Source organism: Python bivittatus, unplaced genomic scaffold (assembly GCF_059951505.1).
Source record: "Python bivittatus isolate LINGU-HERP-01145 unplaced genomic scaffold, Pbiv_v1 ctg000330_np1212, whole genome shotgun sequence".
NCBI lineage: Eukaryota > Metazoa > Chordata > Lepidosauria > Squamata > Pythonidae > Python > Python bivittatus.
Genome location: NW_028277058.1, coordinates 51469509 through 51494611, shown reverse-complemented (window position 1 = coordinate 51494611; position 25103 = coordinate 51469509). Strand labels below are relative to the sequence as shown.

General features: G+C 40.3%; 1 protein-coding gene across 1 annotated transcript; it reads left to right on the top strand.

Annotated features, from left to right (window-relative positions):
* The first annotated feature begins 2928 nt into the window (after positions 1 to 2928).
* On the top strand, positions 2929 to 24380 carry LOC112540965 (perilipin-3-like). The gene is made up of 8 exons (XM_088141306.1): positions 2929 to 2995; positions 3527 to 3610; positions 10999 to 11084; positions 11866 to 12061; positions 17077 to 17159; positions 18348 to 18612; positions 20079 to 20275; positions 23958 to 24380. Exons 1-8 carry the CDS (start codon positions 2929 to 2931, stop codon positions 24378 to 24380), a joined length of 1401 nt encoding a protein of 466 aa, XP_087997432.1.
* The last annotated feature ends 723 nt before the right edge of the window (positions 24381 to 25103 follow it).

The window sequence follows — 25103 nt, the reverse complement described above, 5'->3', positions numbered from 1 at the left end:
TGTATTTCTCTCTTGAGATTCCTTCAAGGTTCTTTGTTTCCCCTTTCTGGTTTTTCTCTGCTTGGAAATCTAAAGGGGATGACTCACAGCTCCGAGTGGGTTGCAGAATGAGCCTCGAAAAACAAAAATGTCTCAACTAGTCTTGATAATGGCACCAATCAATACTTTTCAGGGCTCAAAACAGTATTGATTTGAGAGATGCTTGTGGGTCATTTTTAAATGTAGAATTAATGTCACAACCAATCCAGGCGTAGGTTTCTAGGAGCAAGTTCCATATCAGGGCTGTGTTTTAGAATTAATAATAACAATAATATTGACAGCAGCTATGGCTACCCTCCAAACTATGTTCCTTATCCCTTGAGTGTGGGAAGCGTTTTGCTATGCAAAAGTGGGTAAATGGAATATTTGCACTTCCTCAGTCTTTAAATGTCACACACTTTTATTGGATGACACAGATTGTTATTTCTACGCCATTGTTTTTTTTTTTTACCTTTATGTCCACACAAAACTTTGTAAAACTCAGGAGGATGGTGGTAAATATCCACTGAATCCCTTAAACCGGATGAATTCAGCACTTAAAATACTTGCATGAAAAAGCTTTGAGGGAACCAGAAGAAACCATCTGTGGAAGCCCCATTCAAACAGCCACATTCTGATTCGTTCAGATTGGCTAACTCTTTTTATCAAGGACAATTTTCTACTTAAATCTATAAAAGACAGAACACTGTATCTTATTGGACACCACCCTGTGGCTAGAAAAACATATAACTTTTAAAAAATATATACATTTTTTAAAGTTGGCAACTTGCCTTCCCCAGTTTTTTCCCATGTTTGTTTCCTTAAAGAAAAATAAACTGAAAGGATTTTGTTTTTAATATATAGAAATGTTTTAAGCACCATCCTGTAAACTTGATTTGGAGTAAGGAGGTTGGTTTTTGTTCTTTATATAATTAAGAAAAATATTTCTTCATATGAAGGAAAAATAACTTGTTTATTTACAAGAACTAAATACAGTGGTACCTCGAGTTACAAACGCCTTACAAATTTTTCAAGATACAACCAGCTCCGGCCCCAAAAATTTACCTCGACTTGCAAACTCCGTCTCGAGTTACGAACTGGATCCGTGGCCATTTTCCCTGCTGCCATGCGGTCGCAGCTTCCTGTGGGCGAGATCGCGGTAGCAAGGAGATGTTAGGTGAGGCTTGTGGTGTGTTTTGTGGCATTTGGAAGGTGTTTGGTGTGCTTATCAGCATGGCTCCAAAGAAAATGCAGAGCAGGCTTGGCAAGAATAAGGCTTTGAAGAAAAAAGTGACAATCGAACTTAAGAAGGACATTATAGAAAAGCACGATCGTGGTATTCGTGTGACTGATCTGGCCTTGGAGTAGAAGATGGCGAAGTCAACCATCTCGACTATTTTCATGTTTTTGTGGTTTAAAAATAAAATGCATATGTTTCAGAACTGTTTAACTGTATGTATTTACATTGAACCTTATGGGGGAAATTTGCCTCGTGGTGCGACCAAATTCGGAGGGCGGAACGGATTAACCGTATTTACATTGAACCTTATGGGGAAATTTGCCTCGAGTTGCAACCAGAGTCACGGAACGGATTAAGCTTGTAACTAGAGGTACCACTGTATATAAACTGCTTACAGTTCTTCGGCTTGTACTTGAAAACAAAAGGAAAGGAATAAAAATCCATCCGGATAAGCCATGTCTATATCAGTTTTTCCCAACCTTGGCAACTTCCAGGTATGTGGACTTCAGTTCCCAGAATTCTCACCAATGGCCATGCTGGCTGTAGAGTTTTGGGATCTGACGTCCATACACTTGGATATTGCCATGGTTGAAAAGCACTGCTGTATATTCATAGTAAACATCCAAGAGGGCTCCACAAATGCTCTTCTTCAAGCCCTAGGAGAACCTTTTTAAAGACTTCTGGAACATCATTAGGTGGGAGCTATACAGATCTCTGGGGAGGGAGGGGAATATCATTCCAGAAGGCAGATGGCACAACAGAGAAGGTGCACTTCTTGGGTCCTGATAAATTAGTAGGATTGTATGTATTTGAAGCAAAAAATTAATATCTACAGTATTGAGCTGTCATACTGAGTTTTTCCACACAATCCTCCAACATTTTCAGTATGATGAAAGGATTTAGAATTAAAATGCAAATGTCAGCCCGACAAGATAGACCAGATTAAGGAACCAATGCCATATAGGTCCAGACTACTTTTATTGTAACAGTTATAATAACAAAATCTTGCAAATCTGTATGTGCTTCCCCTTCCCTCATTTTATCTTCATGTTAAACTAGGGAGGGATGTTTTCTGAGATGTTTTCTCTAGTTATTTTCTTGGCCTGGGCTCAAGTCCCACTTATCTAACTATTGCTTTGATAGAAGCTCTTCCTCCTGTCCTTCAAGGCCATTCCCTATGTCCTCAAAAGCAATGCTATATGATGAAGGTGATGTTTTTATCTGGTACTTTGTGTAACTTAATTACTAAGAGGGTGATAACAGCATGTCAGAGAAAACTGGAAGCACTCAAGAGCCTCAACATAACATCCATGAATGATACTCTTCAGTTGGCCCACAATTTAGAACTGGACCTCCATCATACAAGTGGCACTGTCTGCTAGGTTAGAAAGAGGGTGTTCGATCAGCTTGGCCCCCATTGTCTTCCCTGTTACAAACTTTTTCAGTCAACTATAAAATGTCATTTTCAGAGGTACTGGCCTTAACATTTCATGGCCAGTCAATAGGAAACCCTTCAAAGGAAGAGTTTTCAAGGCCTTTCGTAGAATGTTGCCAATATTCTAAAACAGCAACCTGGGCATTGTTGATGCGTTCTTGTGAGGAGGTGGGAAAGAAGTGGGAGGGCTTAGAATTCTATTGACAATAAGCTTCCTCCTATCTATGCAGGGGAAATGCCACTTCATGGGCCAGAGAAGGAGAGACACGTCTCCCGGAAGCTACAGAGGTTTTGGAAAAAAAGTGAGACGGGATTTGTATTTCTGTTGCTGGGTACCCATCCTACATAACTTGTAAGCCTCATTATTCTTGCCCGATTAATCATTTCCCCTTGAAAGCGGTCATTAAGATAATCATTCTCTCAACTCCAGGTTAATTCTTCTGGAATGGTGCAACTAGTCAAGTTACTTTCTCACTGGTCCATCCAATAAAAATAAATCTTGTATCAGTCAACCACTATGAGGGTACCAGATTTTGCCTAGATTCATCAGCTGATTTGACATAGTAACTAACTATTAAACTTTTAGACCCCAGATCTCACTCTGCTCTGGCCCAATAAAGCAAATTTCTTTTTCAAGTGAAGATGATCTGATGTCCCTTTGATTTCCTTGTCAATTTCTTTTTTCCCAAAGAATGAGAAGGACCAATGAAAGATCTCCAGAGCTTAGTTCTCTTTAGATTTTTGGAGGGGTGCAAACTACTTGCAAAGTCCTTGATTTAAAATAGTCAGGACTTGCATAACCGATTTTCCCTTGTTGCAATCTTTATTTCTAGAATCAACGTTATATAAACTGCGTAGGGCCTTTGCTATGATGATTACACCTGAGAAGTTTGCTTTCTCCAGTAGCTCCCCATCAGGTAGGTGATATAATACCTGTGGTGTCATCATTAAGGTGGCTCTGCTCAACATCTGTGGTAGCCAATGGCCCAGAATTGGTGTTCTAACTTGCGGTGCTGTGAATTCCTAACTGACTGATCTTAAGGCACTTGGTGAAGACTTTTTTTTACTAAGCTAGGCCTGGAAAATTAATCATTCTGATTCTGCTATTGCTTTTAATATCTTACCTGCTTATTTTACTGTTCTACTTTTCTTCATTTTCCATTATCATTATTTTAAATTTGTTAGGTACCTTGGAGGTTTTCCTGTATAAGGTTTGGGTAAAAATGTGATTCAAAGAATCACATCCATACTCATGCACGATTAACAAATGTCAGTGCAAATACTCCTGAGGATTTTTAACATGCTTATTCTTAGATACAACTGTCGCAGCAATATGTGCATTCTCAGCCCTGCTGCCTCCAAATGTATTTGTAACTCCTTGAGTTTTTAGCCCAAAGCCCTGTTGACTGGTAATTCTGGAAGAGGCCATCTCAAACCATCTGGAGCAGTGTTTTTCAGACTTGGCAACTTTAAGATGTGTGGACTTCAACTCATGTGGCTGGGGAATTCTGGGAGTTCTATACACTTCTTCCTGGGATTACATTTTAATGAAATTAGTGGATTTACTTCTGAGTAAACAGCATTGGATTGCATTTAGAAGATGGGATTCTGACTGCCCTGCCCCCTTGCTCCCCTCCCCCCCAACATTACATTCAGTTGGACCTACTCTCATGGTTTTTATGAGTATATTGTGTTTCTCCAGGGAGGACAGAAATGTGTGCAACATCAGAGCTCCAAGGACTGTCCCATTGTCTCAAACTTTCAAATGTGCCCACTCATCCCCCAAAATGATTTGCCCCTGTTGAGATAACATAGGGACAACACTCTGTGTTATGAAGCTGAAATCCTAAATATGATTCCTAGCTTACATGAAAAAATAATATCATAAAAACTGCCTCCAAATTCATCTCTCCCTAATGTCTTCTTTTTACCTATAGCCAACCATTTCCTTCTAGGAAGTTCACAAGTAGTGTACAAAACTAAAAACCTAATAATAACTAAATGCTTTATAATTAAAGGAATTTGTTTTAACTATCATCACTCATAGCTGGATCTTTTTTTTTTAACTCATCCAGAATTTAAGATTCAACTAAGTTACTTCTGCAGCAGAAGATTTTGAAATTGAACTTTGATTATGTCATGAAACCACGTGATTCCCAGTCAGTCCCAAAGCCCTTCAAATGTATCTTAAACTTCATTGAGGGACCCTACTGCTGCAACATTTGATGTGGCATTCATTCCTCTATGTTGCTTTGTTTCCATAATATCCTCCTCCCTAGGTGACTGAGGTGATTTTCTTGTGATTTGCAATGCTAGAACTCTACAGGCCTTAAGGATAGGTCATTTCCCCATTCATGGGAACTTTTGCCTCCTCCTGCTTGCCAATTTTTAATACAGGCATGATTGTTCACCCCTCTGGATACATTTGATAAACCATTGGGTCTCAAAACGAGTGAGGGAAAATGGTAGCCAAATGTCAGCAGTGTCATTTGAATGCAATGATGAAGAAATACGGTCAGGCCCCTCTCCATGGACATGTGGACAGATGCACCATTATCTTGCATATTAATGGGGGGGGGTCTGAGGTGAATATTAAGCCATTTTCTCATTTCTCTGTGGGAAACAGATGATTCATCCTTCTCTTAGTTCTGAAGTGATATGATTATGCAAATGGCATTGCTCATGACCTTTAATAAGCTTGGCAAGCAAAAGAGTACATATCTAGCATTCTCCTCAGAAATACGTTGCACATCACTTATCATCCAAGGACTACCAGAAAAATGGAATTCTTATCTGTCTAGGCATACCAGGCCAACAATACTTTTAAAAGATAAATGTTCTAAAAGACCACAATGGGTTTAGAGGAAAAGATTGCATTGAAAGAACCATAAAAGAATCTAATATCATTTCACTGTCAATAAGTATTTAATCTAACGTTGCTCCTAACACAATCATAAACAAGACTTCATTTAAACCAGAGTTTGCTTAGATTTGGCCCCAAGACCTGTTTTGCAGGAATGGGCATAAGAATAACATGAACATGTGCAGAAAATGCATTTCCCTGCATTAGGAAGCCACATCTGTTATTATGTAAAAAGGTAACGTCTCCCTAGAATCAAGCTTGACTCTTGATGATGTATCCATGTCATTTTCTTAGCAACAATACAGAAGTGGTTCCAGAACATTCTGGAATGTTCGTATTTTACTTCCCAATCTTGGGATTTTCTGGTGGCCTTCTATCCAAATATTAAGTCTAACTTGCTTAGCTTTTTTGAGATCAGACAAGATCAGTTAGGGACAGCGACCTAGCTGGGCCTCCTACCTTGTACTTCAACCTGTTGTGTCTGTTGAAGCAAGCAGCCAGCCATGATAAACACTATGGACTGGATAGTGTATCTCCCCCAAATCAATCTAATACCTTTGTTATAAAGACAAAAAGCAGAAGGAAAACCATGTAAAGAATCCTGAATCCTGAGAAGAACAGCAGCATCAACCAAATTTAGGATGGGCAACTTTTAGGGTCTGACAGGGGCATACAGTATTCTCCTGCCATATACACAGAAAGAAAGAGAAAGGAAGTGAGATACAAATACAATTCAACATCTCTACAGGCAATACACCTAAACACCATATGCCATCCATGTAAGTCAGTATTTGCTGTGTTTTCACTGCCATTTGCAGCAAAAGCATATCAATTCTTACCTCTGTTGCTGGAGCTAAAGACTCAGAGCTGGGATTTCTGCTGAGAAATTAAAATCCCAAGTTAAGAAAAGGGAAATAAATCACCATGTGATCATGTGTTTTCATTTGGCAGTGAATGAGGCTCGAAGTGGGCGACTGTTGAGGATTTTGACACTTATGTCTCTTTCAAAACAAAGATGTTCAAGTATATACCTTACTTTTTACGCAGTGTACATGTGGGCAAGGCGGGTTGTTGTTGTTTTAATGAGTGTTAATAGAAAGTCTTCAAGCTTTGATGTTGCAGAAAACTGCAATGGATCTGGAAACCAAATTAAAAGCGAGCTGGTCTTCATATCTACAGCAGCCTTAGAAAAAATGTAAATCTAATTGGATTATGGGAGAAAAATGCTTTAAGAACATTATCTGAGAACCAATTCATATAAACAAGGCATTTATACATCAGCCTGTTTGTGCATCAGATGTTGTGTCATCCAGAAACTTTTTTGAGATCTCATATGAGAAGACATGCAGGCTGGGGAATTCTGGGAGTTGAAGCCCACCCATCTTCAAGTGGGCATGGTTGAGAAACACTGCTCTATAGGATATAGAGAACTGAATGTTCATTTAACACTCCTCATCTCACCATGTCCTAGCAATATCACTTTTTTTTCTATATAATTTTTTGTCCTTTGAAGTCCTTGGATGATTTTAGTATCTACCTGAGTGCTAATTTTCATCCGTGATTTTAACATTTTATTTGCTGTTTTTGTTTTAAAACTTTTGTTATCAGTCTTGACATTCATCAAAGTAGAAAAGTAGAGAATAAATGATACCATTAAGTGAAGTAACATTTTACACTATACTTTATTTTTTTCACTACCTTGAATGAAAAATAGCAACATATCTGGTCAAAATTCTTTGCATGGAACCTTCTCCATGTGTAGGACCTGGAATTATATCTACCATGATCTCAACCGAAGATAAAGCATGTTTTTTATTCAAACCAGAGAGAGTCTGCATATAAGACCCACCAACTAGCAGTTAGCCACTCTTTCCCAACCTTGACATGTATAGGATCTGCAGTATCTAGAATCGTGTCTTCTTTAAGCAGCCAATCTGGGTGCTGGAGTCTCAATGAATCTGGAAGGGCCTGACTGGGCAAGGTTGTTCTAGATCAGTGTTTCTCAACCTTGGCCGCTTTCAGATGTGTGGACTCCAACTCCCAGAATTCCCCAGCCAGCCTGGGTGGCTGGGGAATTCTGGGAGTTGAAGTCCACACATCTGAAAGCGGCCAAGGTTGAGAAACACTGTTCTAGATGAGCCTGAAGTCTATACAGGGACATTTACAAAGGGAAAGATACTTTACAGTTCTAAAGATGATGCTGGGTGGAAATTCTTGGAATTGTACTCCAACCTTTTCCTACAAGCACCTTTCCCCCTTGCACTCAGCTGAATTATGCTGTGGATTCTATTATTTCTGAAGATAATTGAGTAGATACAGTGGGGCAAAAAAGTATTTAGTCAGCCACCAATTGTGCAAGTTCTCCCACTTAAAAAGATAAGAGAGGCCTGTAATTTTCATCATAGGTATACCTCAACTATGAGAGACAAAATGGGGGAAAAAATCCAGAAAATCACATTGTCTGATTTTTAAAGAATTTATTTGCAAATCATGGTGGAAAATAAGTATTTGGTCACCTACAAACAAGCAAGATGTCTGGCTCTCACAGACCTGTAACTACTTCTTTAAGAGGCTCCTCTGTCCTCCACTCATTACCTGTAGTAATGGCACCTGTTTGACCTTGTTATCAGTATAAAAGACCCCTGTCCACAACCTCAAACAGTCACACTCCAAACTCCACTATGGCCAAGACCAAAGAGCTGTCGAAGGACACCAGAAACAAAATTGTAGACCTGCACCAGGCTGGGGAGACTGAATCTGCAATAGGCAAGCAGCTTGGTGTGAAGAAATCAACTGTGGGAGCAATAATTAGAAAATGGAAGACATACAAGACCACTGATAATCTCCCTTGATCTGCGGTTCCACGCAAGATCTCACCCCGTGGGGTCAAAATGATCACAAGAACGGTGAGCAAAAATCCCAGAACCACACGGGGGGACCTAGTGAATGACCTGCAGAGAGCTGGGACCAAAGTAACAAAGGCTACCATCAGTAACACACTATGCTGCCAGGGACTCAAATCCTGCAGTGCCAGACGTGTCCCCCTGCTTAAGCCAGTACATGTCTGAAGTTTGCTAGAGAGCATTTGGATGATCCAGAAGAGGACTGGGAGAATGTCATATGGTCAGATGAAACCAAAGTAGAACGTTTTGGTCTAAACTCAACTTGTCGTGTTTGGAGGAGAGAGAATGCTGAGTTGCATCCAAAGAACACCATACCTACTGTGAAGCATGGGGGTGGAAACATCATGCTTTGGGGCTGTTTTTCTGCAAAGGGACCAGGACCAGGACCAGGACGACTGATCCGTGTAAAGGAAAGAATGAATGGGGCCATGTATTGTGAGATTTTGAGTGAACACCTCCTTCCATCAGCAAGGGCATTGAAGATGAAACGTGGCTGGGTCTTTCAGCATGACAATGATCCCAAACACACCGCCCGGGCAACGAAGGAGTGGCTTCGTAAGAAGCATTTCAAGGTCCTGGAGTGGCCTAGCCAGTCTCCAGATCTCAACCCCATGGAAAACCTTTGGAGGGAGTTGAAAGTCCGTGTTGCCCAGTGACAGCCCCAAAACATCACTGCTCTAGAGGAGATCTGCATGGAGGAATGGGCCAAAATACCAGCAACAGTGTGTGAAAACCTTGTGAAGACTTACCAAAAACGTTTGACCTCTGTCATTGCCAACAAAGGATATATAACAAAGTATTGAGATGAACTTTTGATATTGACCAAATACTTATTTTCCACCATGATTTGCAAATAAATTCTTTAAAAATCAGACAATGTGATTTTCTGGATTTTCCCCCCATTTTGTCTCTCATAGTTGAGGTATACCTATGATGAAAATTACAGGCCTCTCTCATCTTTTTAAGTGGGAGAACTTGCACAATTGGTGGCTGACTAAATACTTTTTTGCCCCACTTATATGTTTTTACAGGCCCCCCTGCGCCCTTCTTAATTCAACCCTTTTGTATATGTACATCTCATTTTCAATCCCACTTATATTTTTATAAGTGTGTAGATACCTCTGCACACAACAAGGTTGTGTCAAGCATTTTTAACGCCATAACTGGAGTCCTTCCGTTCCAGGTGTCACTTTAGGGTAGCAGGAAACTAAGGTGCACCAGTATTTCCATTGTGACCCTGGAACACAGTAAAAGGTTTGGCTCCTTTGGTGAGAATGATCCGCTACTCCTAACCTAGCGTCTTTCTCAAAAAAGAAATCAGCTGTTATATGATGGTGATTACAGATTTGATATAGGAAAGTGTAAGGAGCATGTTGGCCATGAAGGTTTACTAAAACTGTTCATCTGGCAGCAGTTGCCTTGAAAAGATAGCCATCAAATTGCTTTTTGTTATGAGAGAGTCAAGATTTTATGGCTTTCAAGCCCCGATTTTATGCATGTTCACTTAAAGTAAGCTCCACTGGATTCATACAGATTTATTTCCCAAAGAGCGTGACAAGATTACAGACTCAACTTCTGCTGAATCCGGTTGGGCAAGAAATCATAATGAAATCAATTTACATATGCCATCTGATTGGTTGAAAACATGTCCTTCAGTATCATACTGAAGAAACAATGGAAACTCCATAGCTTGCCCTATTGGTGGTTTCCTCACTTGACACTGGTTAGCCCATGACAAAATAGTATTGTGTTGCTTAAACTCACCCTAGTATACTCTGGGGATAAAGTTTGGAAACATGTGACGGGAAGTATCTTCTTGAGAGCCAATAAAACCCTCGCTAATGGGAAACATTCCAAAATGTTAACACTGTGAGTTGTTGGTGTGATGTTTAAGGCTAATGGAATAATTCAAAGTTCTCCCAGTTCTAGAGTGGGGACGAAGAGCTTCTATTGTTGAGTTTAAACCTTGTTGGTTCTGGGGTGCTATATTATGGCATTGTGGGAAACTGAAATGGATACCCACTGCTCTCACCGTTAGGGCAAGCAAACCCACTAATATCAGAAAGGGACATTTAGAAGACTTTTTGCTAAAAAGCCCCACCAGACTTCCCAATATTCAGAAGAGGAAAGGAAGTATAATACATATGACCTCAGCAGTGCCAGAAATGTTTTGAAATCTTTTCAACTATGGAAGAATGTCCATAAATGAAAAGGCATGGCTGTTGGGGTATATATTCCTTATTGGTTTATTTGCTACATTTATATCTTACTATTCCTCCAAGAGGCTCAGTGCAGTGTTCTTTGTTTTCTGTCTCTTTTCCCCATTCTGTGTTCAGAACAGCCCCTTAAGTTGGCTCAGGATGAGTTGTAGCGAATGGCTCAAAGTCAACCAGTAAATTGCATGGCTTAAATGAAAATGTAAGGGTAGGTTTCTCATCCCTGAACTGAGGAGGTGACATCTGTCTACCTTTGGACCAATTGATTGCTACTATATGACCCTTACTTGTCATCTTAGGTAACAATTTATCTTCCTTTCCAGTGGCCAGCGAACCCACCATGTCTTCCACAAAACCTGACCAAAATACCATGTCTTCAGAGACTTCTGACGAAAGCCTTGAAGAGGAGGTAGCTGTATAATGAAGCTGTTTCTTGTCAAGGACAGAAGTTAAATTTTGTTTTCTGAGATGTGAAACATTTTCATCATAGTCCAAGGAAGGGAAGTTTGACCTTACACATTCTTTCATTTCATTCAGTTTGTTATCATATGTTACAAAGAAATTTAAGAAAAATGACAGGAAGGAAGAGCACAGAGCTACATTTCTTTAAAAGAAAATTATAGGGAGATATGGCAGGTATTCAACAAAAATCTGGTTTGAGGCTTTATTGATTTTTTAAAACACTCATAGAGGAATGCATAAGAGCTCCATCATTAAGAAACTCACGTAAAGGAAAGATTATCAGAGATTTGGAATTAATCCAAATCCAGAGATGTGAAATTAATACAATTTATTAATTGTAACTTGATTTATTTCCTCACAAACCTGTGTCCAAAAACACTACATGTGATAAATACAGGATAATTTTTAGTTTCTGGGAAGACTGACTTGGGACCAAACTAGAGGAAATAAATGTGATTTTTGCATTAAAAAATATCCCAGAACGTATCACTTCCTTCTATCTCTGTTTTGGTCAGTTACACATGCCCACATCCTGGATCTGTTATTTTCCTATGGAAACAAATGTACAGTAGCTATACATTTATTCCTAAAAGACAAAATGTAATTCCCGAGGATGAGGGATATATATATAAGGAAAGTGGCATGGCTTCAATTCCATTTGTCAATATTGCATCTTAATCCATCAGGAATACATCAGTGATGTGGCTTTTCCTGGTTTTCAATATCAGAACATCTTGAAGAGAGTTGGCAGTCTGCCCTTGGTTTGCTCTGTCTGTGACTTGGTTTCTTCAAACTACACCTCCATTAAGCGAAAAAATTCCTACCTTCAGACAATGTGCGATGGGGCAGAGAAAAGTGTGAAGACTCTCACCGATGCTGCTGTTAGCCGGGCACAACCACTTCTGAACAGTCTTGAACCTCAGCGTGAGTAAAATTGTAACAGAGAAGTTGGCATTTCTATGGGTATGAAATGCAATACCTTGGAATTGATTGAAAAATGGAAAGGTATCACTTTTGGTCAAGTCAGCCCAGAATTTCTCACAAATGTCCCCCCCCCCTCCCCACAGACAGGTTGAGTACAACGTGTAGACACTCTTGAATATCATAAAACTGCCAGCAGATTTAACTGATGCTTCGAATCAAAATTGTTAATAAATTTCCTGGCATCCTGCCTTGGAGCTTTGGTCAAAGGACCCATGAAGAAGGCTTGTGTCCTCCTCCTGTTTTATGGAGCACCTAGCCTGTTTCAAAAACTCTGGTGGCATAAATCAAATCACCAAATGTTGATTCTGAATGGCAGCAACCCCTTTTTGTACAAACAGATATCCAGAATGTATGGAGAGGTTCAGGTAGCATGCAAACTGTAATATCTGTGTCTTCTGAATGGTCACAGGAGAGAACAAAATCCTGGGTATACTGTAGAAGATTCCAGGTTCAGTCCTGGGAATGACTTATATCTCAATCTCTGTAGAATAGCTGGGAGCAGGTCCCTTTATCTGTTCCATTTTGTGAATCTAAAAAAAGATATGCCTACTTTAAGAGTTGTTTTAACTTCAATGAGTGGGTTCTTTAATACAGCAGTATCTTTTTTTTTCAGGTCTGCATAGAAGACCTGAAAAACATTGGGCTGCTTTAATGAACCGCAGGGAGGTTCTGCGCTTGAGTGAGGTCTAAAGCGCATCTTCCAAATCCTTTTCAAGGCATGCCCAACAGCACAGCGCTACAATATAATTCATTTGATTGTGTAAAATTCCCCTAGAAAAAATAGCCGGCTTACTAAGAAAGTTAAAAGAGGTATAATTTCTTACTTCCCCTTAAATAATGGTGTTGTGCAAACCTCAGAGTTTCCTCTGAATTCACTACTCAGAGATTTGAGGCATCCATGGTACTTGAAAGCTTGGCTTTGAGCCCATCCCTGCTCTTCTGAGCATAAATATTCATGCGTAAAATCCCTTTAATGAAGGTCTTATGGCCAAGATTGAAAGGAAGCTTGCAACAGTTTGATCTTTTGATGCCTATCTTTTCTTTAGTTCAAATTCACAATATAAAACAAGTTACCAAATTAACTTAAAGCTAAACAATTCAACCCCAAATCGTTCTTTGTCTAAAGATCTTACTTTCAACATTATAATCAGTTAAGTTCCTTTGACACTTATGCAGATGATTCAATTCTGGATTAACTAGATTTCAATTGGCAATTTAGGATTTGTAGCTTCAAATCAGGGGCCTGGAGTAACTGAGCCAGTAAAAAAGGATATCAGGAATGCAGAACGAGATTCTTCATCTTTTTACAGTTTAGTCACACATATTAATTAATTTAGTTACCTTAATGAAGAGACTAAGAGGCCATAATTATTATATAGCTTCCAGCAGAATTACACCAACATTTTCCTTCCAATTTTTTTTTTCTTTAAATGGGAACTGTCTTACAAAGTGAAATCAAAAAATTCAGGGTGTTTACACTTGCACAGAAGAATCTTTCACCAAGCTTGGTGCTTGGTCACTATTTCTTAGTTTACTTAAATTATAACAGTTTTGTAAAGAATGTAATTCGAAGTACTAATAGTTAATTAATTTAATTCTTGTATCTCTCACCCAATGCACAGTTTTCAAAACTTTTCCCCTGACACTCTTTCCCTTTGCAATGCGGCCCCAAGGCTGTGACCCAATGAAAGTTCTCCAGCCTTGGTTGACAGAAGAACTACAACGGGGGCTTAAAAAACAAGACATTTTGTTTCATGTACATTCAGTCTTAAACCTGCTTCAACATCCATATCAATTGTTTTTTTAAAAAGAAAAATAGAAAACATTCATTTTCTTATACTATTTTCTCTAACATTAGCTACACAGTTTCAGTACATGTCTGCTTCTCTTTCTGCAATGTTCACAAATGGCATACAAAGTATGTATATTATCAGAAGTTGTTTACAAACATTTTGGAGCAGAGAATTGCATCATAAAATGTGTATAAGTAGGCAGTTCAAAGGATAATTGTATTCTAATGTTAAGGTGTAAATTAAAATGGTTCTCTTAAAGATCTAGTAGTGTGTTAGGATATAGTTACCTTAAAGAAAGAGATAATAACCCTAGTCAGTCATTTCAATTTCACAAATAATAAACAAATTCTAAATGGAAGGGGGGAAACAGCAGGATTTTGCTTGTTATTTCTAATCCCTCTTCATTCATCTTCAGATCTGAACAGACCCATCATGCACACAGCATGATGTGCGATGCAAATTGCCTTGACTGGCACATGATCCTGCAAAAGTTAGCTCCCTGATCATTGCTTGTTGCAGGTTTTCAGTGCCCCCTGTCAAGGCGTTCTCAGGGTTGGGCCCTTCTCAGAATGATTCTACTACCTTTACTTCATACAGTTACAGCTGCCTGATCACTTCTGTTTTTCTCTAAGTGCAGTGAATGAGACTTCAGAGTTAACAGAAGTGGATGAGTTATGTTTGCTCCTGCTATTCACCATTCTCACCCAGTCAGCTGAACATGAGCCACCAGCAGGCCCACCATCAGAGTTCAGTGAGAGTCTTCAATGAGGGAGCCACTGGCAACTCCATACGTTAACCTGGCAGCTAGAGTTATCAACCCTGGAAGTCTTCTCAGCATTCTGGATTCAAATTCCTTGCCCAGTATAGGGACCAGGGCCTTGTAGCTGGCATTCAACATTTTGAGTTTCCCATGAATACCTCTGGGGGTTCATTATGGCAAGTAATGTTACATTGCCACACTACCAAAGCATTACAGGAAGGATTGCACCATGGGGTATTAGCCAGGTTGTAAGCTATACTAGCTTTCATGCCCAAAGTCATGGTTAGCTGTACTAGAGTGAAAGTAGCCATTTCCCCCTTATGCCAACAGCAATCAGCAGCAGTTTAATGGTGAAGACAATCTATTGTGCTTTCCTATCCATTCTGGTGGTAGCACGCTTAGGTGATCTACAGGTATGGCATGAGCCCAAGACCACTGGTCACTTTGGGCTGGTGCTATGCATGCCCCTATCCTCACATCCAGGGAACTTCTCTGGCCCCATTCCTTTTTGGAGAGGAGGAAAAAACAGGACATGGCTACTGATTTCTACAGTACAGGTAGCTCCTTGAACCTTCCAAATAGCTGAGCATGAGGTGAGCAACCTGCACTGCAAAGGTGCAAGCTGCAGCTAATTCTTTTGAGAGAACCTGCTCTCCTTTTGTACTGAGCAGTCTTCTTCTCGATCAGCTGTCCATTGGGCTTGCACTGAGTGTAGGTGGTGCATTCTCTCAAAAGTGGGGAGGGGGATCCCTGAGAAATCAGGATGGAATCTTCATTTGAGTTCTAATCACATGAGAAATATATATGTGAATCTCATTTAAGGGACAGCTTAGCTGATATCATTCCAGAGTCCAAAATCAGTTTATTTTATTGCAAGGACAAGCTAAAAGGGTGGTGGATTCACGTGCAGTAGGAATGCAACTGAAGATCGAAACAGGAATGATGAAATGGTAGGCAGGTGAAAAGGTAAATAATTGTAATTTTCAGTATGCTGGTTCCCATTGATCATATCTTCTAATTGAAAATATCTTGGCCATCCAATCCCTGCAGAGAATTCTGAGATGTTTCTGAATCAGGTTGCATTCAGGCTTTTTATAATGGATCTCCAACATGAGCATTTAATGGGCAAAGTTAACTTAAATACAGTATATGCCCACCAAGCCTAGGATTACCAGATATCTGAACAAGCAAAGGAGGACATGGACAATTGGAAAGGAGGATAAATGGGGGGAAAAGGGGGACACACTGTTTCTTGGCCTATATGATAAAAATTACAGCAAAAAAAAAAAAGCAAAAAAATGTACTTAGGCCTACATGTATATGAAATTACTTTTTCTAGCGTCGGAATGACTGGTTTTACAGTCACAATATTTTTTCAACAAATCTTTATTTTCAAGAACACATGCTAGTGATAATATAGAATTGACAATGGTGCACTTTTCAAATTTCACCACAGAAATGCATGACAAGTCATGTGATCTACAGACTCTAGTGTACATAGATTTGAAGGGTCTAGATTGAAGCTAATTGCTGGAATCAAGAAATACATTAAATAAAGTTTAATTGATAGGTTGTCGAGCCTGTTGACAAGAGAAATAAAGAAGCAGACAATTTACAAGGTCACAATACATGCAGGTTTGAATGACCGCTGTTGTGAAAACAGTCTAAAAACAAAAACAAAAAAAAAGCAAGACATTCAAAGTGCCAAAAAATATTTGATTTTAAGTCTATGCCTGCCAGATGGAGGATACGAGGACAAAAGGAAGGACATGTCCTCCTTTTGCCAGACGTTTAGTAACCCTAACCAAAGCCAGTTTTTCTAGGGTTGGATTGATAAATTGTATGAATGTCAACTCAGAAACTGATTGTATGTAAATGAGCTTGCTTAAATCAGCTTGTATTTACATGACAGCAATAGTTGTGATAGGAAGAAAAGAAAATTGGTCTCAGGACCTTCGGTCCAAGTTATATAGCTGGTCAGAGTCTTCTTAGTTGTGGGCCCTGCCTTAGGGAACCAATGAACCTCTGAAACTTCTGCAATGTGCTGTAATGTTATTCTTACAGGCATTTTTGTAACCATCTCAAAGCTTTTGTAGGTGTGACTTCTTCAACCAATGGCTGAATTCCCACAACACACCAAAACAAATTGAAAGAAGCCACTTTATGAATTTGTGTGGTGTGAACACAACTCTTACATTTTGCAAAATATAGATTATAATTTGGTGTCTGGTAGGAACCCAGTCAGTTGTGATTTATTCAGTGTACCATGACTTGGCAAATCATGGTTTAATGTGGTCTATGATGCAGGCTTATGTTTTTGTTTCTAAACCATAAATATCATAAATATTTTAATGAGACTAAAAGTGATTCCAGATCCCTCCTTTCTTCTTGTTTTTCATTAGTTGCAACAGCAAACAAGTATGCATGTCGTGGCCTGGATACAGTAGAACAGAAGGTGCCAATTCTTCAACAGACGGCTGATCAGGTAGCTGTTTTTAGCTTTTAAAAAATCTGAGAAGATCTCACTATGGAGAAACAAAACACAAATCAATCCTGGCCCAACCCTAGTTTTAGTATGCCATGCTAAGTGAAAGTCCAGAGTCATTTTGGAGTCAGGTGGTGCCTAAATCTGAATGAATGAATGAATGAATGAATGAATGAATGAATGAATGAATGAATGAATGAGGAAGACATTAGATTAGCCTTCCACAGCCAGATGTCTGAGACTTCCAAGTGTGCTCTACTTCAACATACTGGAAAGCACCAAGTTATGGAAGGCTACCTAAGATCACCTCTTGTGTTTTTGTAAAGATCATTTTAAATACCATTGGCAAATCCTAGTATTTAACACCAGCCCTGCAAAGGTTATTACACAGTTTCAGATCCTCAACTTGTAGAGAGCAGCTTATGGCCGGAATGGTTGCATAAACCAGAAGCAACAGAGACATTGTAGAAGTGATCCTATGCTTTGTTGGGCTACATGCTGTAGCACTTTGTTACCTGTCTCCTTTAAAAGAAAAATATTATTGCATATATAGCTCAGCTTTCTTTACTCAGGAGGTACACTGGCTAAGACAATGACCGGCCCAAGATTTAAAATCTATATCTATCATCTATCTATCTATCCTGCCAAAACACTAATTTTTTTCTGGGCAGCGTACAGAACAAAAATCAAATAATACCGTGAAATATAAGAAAATGTTGAGAGGGGGAAAAAAGTAAATTTAAGAGAGTCAGAGAGAGGGTAACCAATTGTAAAGAAAGCCAGTTCCTTCCCTTATATTTTGTGTAGAAGCGGGGGGGGGGGGAGTAGAAATAAATAAAATTGGGATATCCACCCTCAACTTTGCATATTAAACTGTAAGTATTAAAATTTCATATTCTGTGCAGCTTTACCTAATCCCCTTCACTGCACAAAGAGAAAAATGGACCAAGGGCATCCCCAGGAGGGTTTGTTTTTTTTTAAAAAAGCCACTACTGTGAGATCCCAGCTACCATCTTGGCATGTTTTTTACATTCCCCCCCACAGATGCCTGAGAAATGGAGCTGTACAGTTCAGAAAGAAACAAAGTGAATATCATTCTGTGAATCACACTTAAAGATGAGCCCTGACTTCTGATGTGATAAAGACTGTTACTTTAATCCAAAATGACCTCTCCTCTGACTCCTACAGGTTGTCTCTGATACAAAAGAACTGATGACTTCTAAAGTCAGTAGTGCCAGGAACGCAGTGACCCGCAGGTTGTCAGGGATGGTTGGCATGACCAAAGATGCAGTGCAGGGTGGCGTGAAAACCACCGCCTCCCTTGTGAGCAGCAGCCTGAGTGTGGTGATGGGAACAAGAGTGGGAAAGATGGCCAAGAACAGTGTGGAGACCGTGCTGGGCAGGTCCCATGCATTTGTGGATCGCTATCTTCTTGTCAGTGATGAAGATCTGAGTAAGAACTCACTAGAAAGTCTAAGCAGATACTTAGGAATGGTTCTGGATTTTAATGGTTTGGGCAAATAAGGAAGCACCACTGAACGAGAATGTTGGTGAAAGGTTAGGTAGGACGAATCTTCAGTGGTGGGACACATGCTACAGTAGGAGTTTCTTTTGACTCCTTGGAGGTATTTAAACAAAGGCTGGATGCCAACGCTCAGCAATGTTATCATAGCAAATGTTATTACTGTGCAAAAAATTCTCTTGTATTTTTTCACTCGGATAAAAGAGAATTTGCTTTCAGTTATGCCAAAGGAGAGAATTTTGATGAAATGCTCACGTGTGGCGCAAGATGTTCTTGCACTTAAGTAACAAGAAAGCCACGTGAATGTTCCGCCTTTAACTGTACAATCAATTCCTCAGTGATTGGTAGATTCCCTGGCTTCTCATGCTTATACAGTTCTGAGGGAAGATATTATGAGAGGACATCTTCCATTAAAACTTCTCAATTTTACAAGTCTGGGCAGCCAGGGAGGCTTCAGAACGATGGAAAGAACTGGAACACCAAAGGGCACCCTCAGCTATCTCCAATAACAAAGAACAATCAAAATGCTACCAAGTGAAATTTAAAAGAAATTCTCAAGCACCCTGAGAATAAGGTAGAAAAACAGAAGCATTTGACAAGCAAATTTCAGGTTTGATGAACTTTGTGTATCACGAAGGTTCAATGAGGTAGCTGCTAAGTTTTACTCACTATTTTTATTTAAAATGGGAACAGATAAACAGGGAAGACCTCTACCTTTTCCTAGCATCCCAGTTTGTATCTCTTAATGACCAACACCCTAAAATTTGTTGTTAGTCTTGTCAAAGTTGTTTTGACATTCCTCAGAATTCTTTAGATATTTCACTTGAGGAAGAACTATCAGACTAAGTGTCCACATATTTGTTTCTTTCAACATGATGATCATTCTTCTCATACACCTCCCAAGCATTGACATACCTGCCCAGAGTTACTGGGAGTTGGGCAGCATATAAATTTAATAAATAATAATAACAACAACAATTTATCCTTGGGTAATCAGACAGTTGTGAGAATCAAACTGGAAGGAAAAAAATCTGTCTTATCCTATCTCAGACATGACCAGTCTGTGAAGTGCTATTTGTGAACACCAATATCTGCCACACCTGGTTGGAGGGGAAGGCAGCAGAAAAATGGCAAAAGTTAGCAAAATGGCATCCAAGGACATGGAAATACCTCCTAGCAATAGAGTCCAACAAAACTCGCCTTCATATAAGAACTGGAGGGTGAGAAGAGCTTTGCAAGGCTCTTGCTATAGCCTTTCATCTTACCTTAAGAGCGGTTTTTAAAATTAATTAATTAATCAATCAAATTTATACACCGCCCATCTCACTATATAAGTGACTCTAGGCAGCTCACAAATTAAAATGTCCATGTTATTTACACTGCCCTCCTCCTTTCAGTGGATCTGAGAACATGTTGCCAAGGAAATGGGGTGGATCCTGTGCAGGAAGTGCAGACGCAGATCAAGTGTAAAGGTTATTTGGTCTGTGTGATTTCTCTGTTGAATAAGTTCCAGCGTTATATTTCCAAGCAATCTTGGTGCCATCTTAAGGATGCTAATGAGCGCCTCCAAATAGCCCTTGAAAGCAACTTTTCGGTAAGTGCATTTCCCCTCTTCTATATTTGTTTGTGCATGGAAGAAAACAAGCACGCCAAGGGGAAGGGGGTCAACAGACTCAAAAGGGCCTCCAGTCCTGCACACTCAAGGCAGCCATCTGGATCTTCTGGACCTCCGATGTCCCTGCCCATTTTTTAAATCTTTAACAAGATGGAAATAAGTATGGGATTATCTTCATTGTACATTTGTGCACATTTGTGTGAGAGATGCTTCGTCCCTACATGTCACTGAATGGCTCAGTGGCTAGTAGATTGCATTAAAATGAGTCCATCTGGCTGTGCCTAGAGAGTGAGCATGGCTGGAGCATGGCTGGAGCATGGCTGGAGCATGCCCAACATAACAGACTAGGATACACTGAGGTTGGCTCTTTGGTGTTCAGTGATGTGGGAACCCAGCTATTCTCTTAACATGTTCTTTGACCTAGGTCGCTGCTTTAAATCATAATATGGTTAATCTTGGGGGGCATAGTGTGTTATCTGAACACAGCAATTGTGCTTTACTTAGCCGGGTTTAACATATTATCTGGACCCAACCTGTTTATGTAGCAATGACATCAACCAGAAAATGCAAGACCAACATTCTTGGCTTTTTTCCCTTCCTTGCTTTTTTTTTTTTCTCATTTTAATTAAAATAGGACCCTATCAGGTGCCCACCCTATATATTTTGTCTTTAAATGGAAAGATTTTTAAAAAGAAAAATCACCTTGAGAAAAATTGGCAGCAGAATTTGGGATCCCCAAGAACCCAGAAATAAGACTGAAGACTTGTAGTAGCCTAGTGTCTGTTTATTTTAGGAAAGAAACATTTCCCCAAACCTGGTGCCCTCCAAATATGAAACCACAACTCCCAGGATTCCTAATTTGCTGGCTGAGACTCCATTCCAAACCTCCAGAGAGTGCCAAGTTGTAGAAAATTGTTCAAGTGTCTTAATGAAGTTAATTTGTTTTGAAAACTGAATCTTGGACCATATATAGCCCAAGGAAGTGTCCCACAACTGAGCTATGGACCCTCTTACAGGGAGCAAGTACACAGACCCAGGCCACCATCGGTCTCCTTTCCAATAGCTCTTCAACTTTGAAAACAGACTCAGATTTTCCATGAGCAGACATATTTGCCTGTTGTTCAAGCCTTCTCAAAGTATAGGTTGAAGGATGGCCTCCACTAAGCACGTGATGAATTTGTTGACCTATTTGCAACAAGAGTAGAACTGCAGTAGTCAAGAGAGTTATCTAAAGCAGTGGCACCTCATGGAAGGACAGAGTCATACCTGGTTCTGCAGGATCGCAGGGGAAGATACAGCCAGGTCTGTCAGGGCTTGAAATAGTTCCTTGCAGCCAGTGTTAGCTGGAACTCATCCAAAGAAGTAGTTGCCTCAGCAACAGACAGAGGCCTTCTAAAGACTGAAGTTGCTATTAATCCCATCCCTTGGAGGATTTACCCACTTTCTTAAAGGGCCATTGCTCAGTTCCACAACCATGGGCTCAGAGATGCCCTTCTGGTCTGTAAAAATCCACTCAATGCACATCTTGTGCTCTGGACAGTCTTAAAGAAGGGGACAGTGATTTCCCAGCAGCACTTCTTCCCTTCTGAGTTGTTTTTTGAGTCAGGTAATGTGACTGCTGTGATATGTAGTTTGACTGAGTCAGCTAAGGGCGTAAGACAGTGCTGTCCAAACCTGGCCACTTTAAGATGAGTGGACTTCAACTCCCAGAATTCCCCAGCCAGCCATGCTGGGTGGGGAATTCTGGGAGTTGAAGTCCACTCATCTTAAAGTGGCCAAGTTTGGACAACACTGGCATAAGAGCTGGGTGTTGCAGGAGGGGAATGGTGCACACAGGGGGCAAGACACACGGAAGCCATCCATGCAGTTAGCAATTGAGTGAAGGTGTTGTGTGAAGTATGCACCAGGCAAGATGGCTTGAAAGCCTGGAGATTAGAGATCAACTGATCAACGGATAGGGGAAAAATCATCCTGGCCAACTCCACAATGGGCAAAAATTAGCCAGTGCAGTATTTCACAGTAAGCTGGTGTGACAAAACCCTGGTTTTGGTAAGGCCCAACAGGCCATCTGAAGCATCTGGTTAATTGATCCCACGCTTAGAAGCCTCTTTATTCTGTCAAGTGAATACACTGAAGAGTTTCTCACAAGCTGTCCTGCCCCCTACAAAGCCTTTTACATCCCCCAAAGCCTTTCTGTATAAGCCTTTTTATAGCCTGGCACAACAGGTGAAAACTGGTCAGCACCTTTTAGCATTCAGCCAGGGTTGTTGAAAAGGTAGCTTCAGCCACTCATATATTTTTTAAATTTGCTGGCAAGATGCAGAAATGGTGCATTTGTTTTGTATGGACAAAGCAACAGTTAGTCTCCCCAGTGAGTTTATTCCCTCCCAAACTGTGAAGATCATGCTCAAGAGGCAGAGAAAAGGGGGGGGAAATAAGGGGGAGTAGAAATGGAAGTGGAGAAGGAGCCCCCAAAGTCCTGCCTAACTACACCCAAATAGGAGACTCACCTAGTCTCTATCCAACAGCCTCTTTGCACTAAATTTTGAACAGGCTCCAACTCCCGAGACCGTCTTGAAGCGGGTAATATATAATTAATTTAGTTTGGCTGACTGTATTGATCTTATTTGGAATGTCGTGGGAATGATTATTGGCTACTCTTGTTTTACTTTTCCCAATAACTCCCTTAAAAAAAAAAGTCTAGAAATTTGGCTTCGTTGGTTCAGAAAATGCAGGTAAGTGCATTTCTCTTGAAAACCAGCCCCTGTGCAAAACGGCATGATTGTACAGCGACCCCTTGTGTCTCAGGATTAATATCACTTTTGAATTGTTTGCCTCAGGTCGGAAGATCCAAAGCATCTTGCTTTCTATTTTTTCCAGAACTGGGCCTAAGAGGAAGGTCCTTAGTAGGAGTGCTAAGAACCCCCAGTTAAACTGAGGAGGGTGTTTCAGGAGATTGGGTCTGTCATAATTCATTTTTGCTGAAGAATTCCTAGGAAAAGGGGGTTAAATTATCTCCCAGGTTATAACAGAAGGTAACTATGAGCATATATTAAACTATTGTTAAGGCATAAGAACAAGAACGAGTGAAAAAGTCGAGAGTCTTGTCATGATATATCTCACATCAAAATCTGTCTTTAAATCTTCATCTGTAAAGCATGCTGGCTGGGGAATTCTGGGAGTTGAAGTCCACACATCTTAAAGTTGCCAAGATTGAGAAACACTGCTTTAAATAAAGGCCATAGCTCAGTGGCAAAATGCCCGCTTTGTTTAAGCCCTGGCATTTTTTTTTTGATTCTTATACAGCCTTTATTATTTTTATATAACTCAAGGCGGTGAACATACCTAAAACTCCTTCCTCTTCCTATTTTCCCCATAACAACCACCATGTGAGGTGAACTGGGCTGAGAGAGAGGGATTGGCCCAAAGTCACCCAGCTGGTTTCATACCTAAGGCAGGACTAGAACTCCCAGTCTCCTGCTTTCTAGCCTGGGGCCTTCACCACCAGACCAGGTCAAGTTGAGAAAGATTCACATCTGAAATTCTGGATAGTCATTGGAGAGCAGTTTAGAAAATGTGAAGACAGTAGTAGAACAGTGGTTTAACTAGCTGTAAGACATTTCCAATTCTAATAATCCCCAGTGTACATTTTTCCTTTCAGGAATGGAAAGGTTGGTTAATAGCCTTGTACTACACAATAACCCTTCCCCTGAGGACTATCTACTTGCTCCTCCTGTTTACCGTTGAAGAATTGTCTGCCAAATTTCAGGAGAATGTTCCCCAAGCTCATTACATCCTAGAAGACCTCAGGCTGGTCCTCTCTGCTCTCAACTGCCTTCAGGAACTCTGCTGGAAAATCTTTGCCCGTGTCTGGGAAAAAATGTCCGAGGAAGAAAACCTCAACGCTGTCTTGAACTATATTGTGCAAACGCTTCCCTTCTGTTTCTTTGCAAATCACTGCAAATGTAGGACCTCCACTGATAGCACGGCAAAAGCTTTAAAGGCCATTCAGAGGGTGCAGGCGTCGAAGGACAGCCTTCTTGGACTGGAATCTGGAATCTCCTCAATAGCAGTGGCCACTTGAACTCTGCATCTGATCACCTGTGGAAGTAAAAAAAGTGTGACGCAGGGGCTTGGGCATATTAAGGGGCTTGGCTCTTAGACAAAATCTCAGGGCAACTGCAAGCTTACAGTAAATACGGAATTGGCTATCTGACACGCGCATGTGTGTTTTTCTTCTCAACCAGCTCTGGGATCCATGCAAACTGTTGGGTGAGAGAAGGAAAAGGAAACCAGAGCAGTACCAGAATCTCAAAGTCCCCGTATTATTTTTGCAAGGCTGAAGGGTGTTTTTCCCACCATTCCTTCCCAAATTAGACATTGCAAAGCATGCTTATTTACAGGCATGGACATTATAGTTATGCAATCTGTCCCACCCACCTCCATCTTGTGAGGTTGAATCCTGGGTGGTGAAAGAACATCGGATGCCCTCCCAAATCCAGACAACGGAGGCTTGTTTATGAAGGAACTAAGCGAGTTCAAAACTTCTTCTGGAACATCAGAATCTGACTTTAAATTGCTTTGACAACGGGTGATGCTAGAATTTTCCAGGCCTGGGAAGGGGAATTAGAATGCTTGTTTATGAAGGAGAATGTAGATATATTGAATATAGCAGAAATCTGATGGAACAGAGAAAAACAGGTGGGTATAGTCATTCCTGGATATTAACTTTATAATGAAGGGTAGGCAAGGGGAGAGTATAAAATCTAACATTCTAGAAAGCAGTGGAAAAGAGATTTTTCAGTGG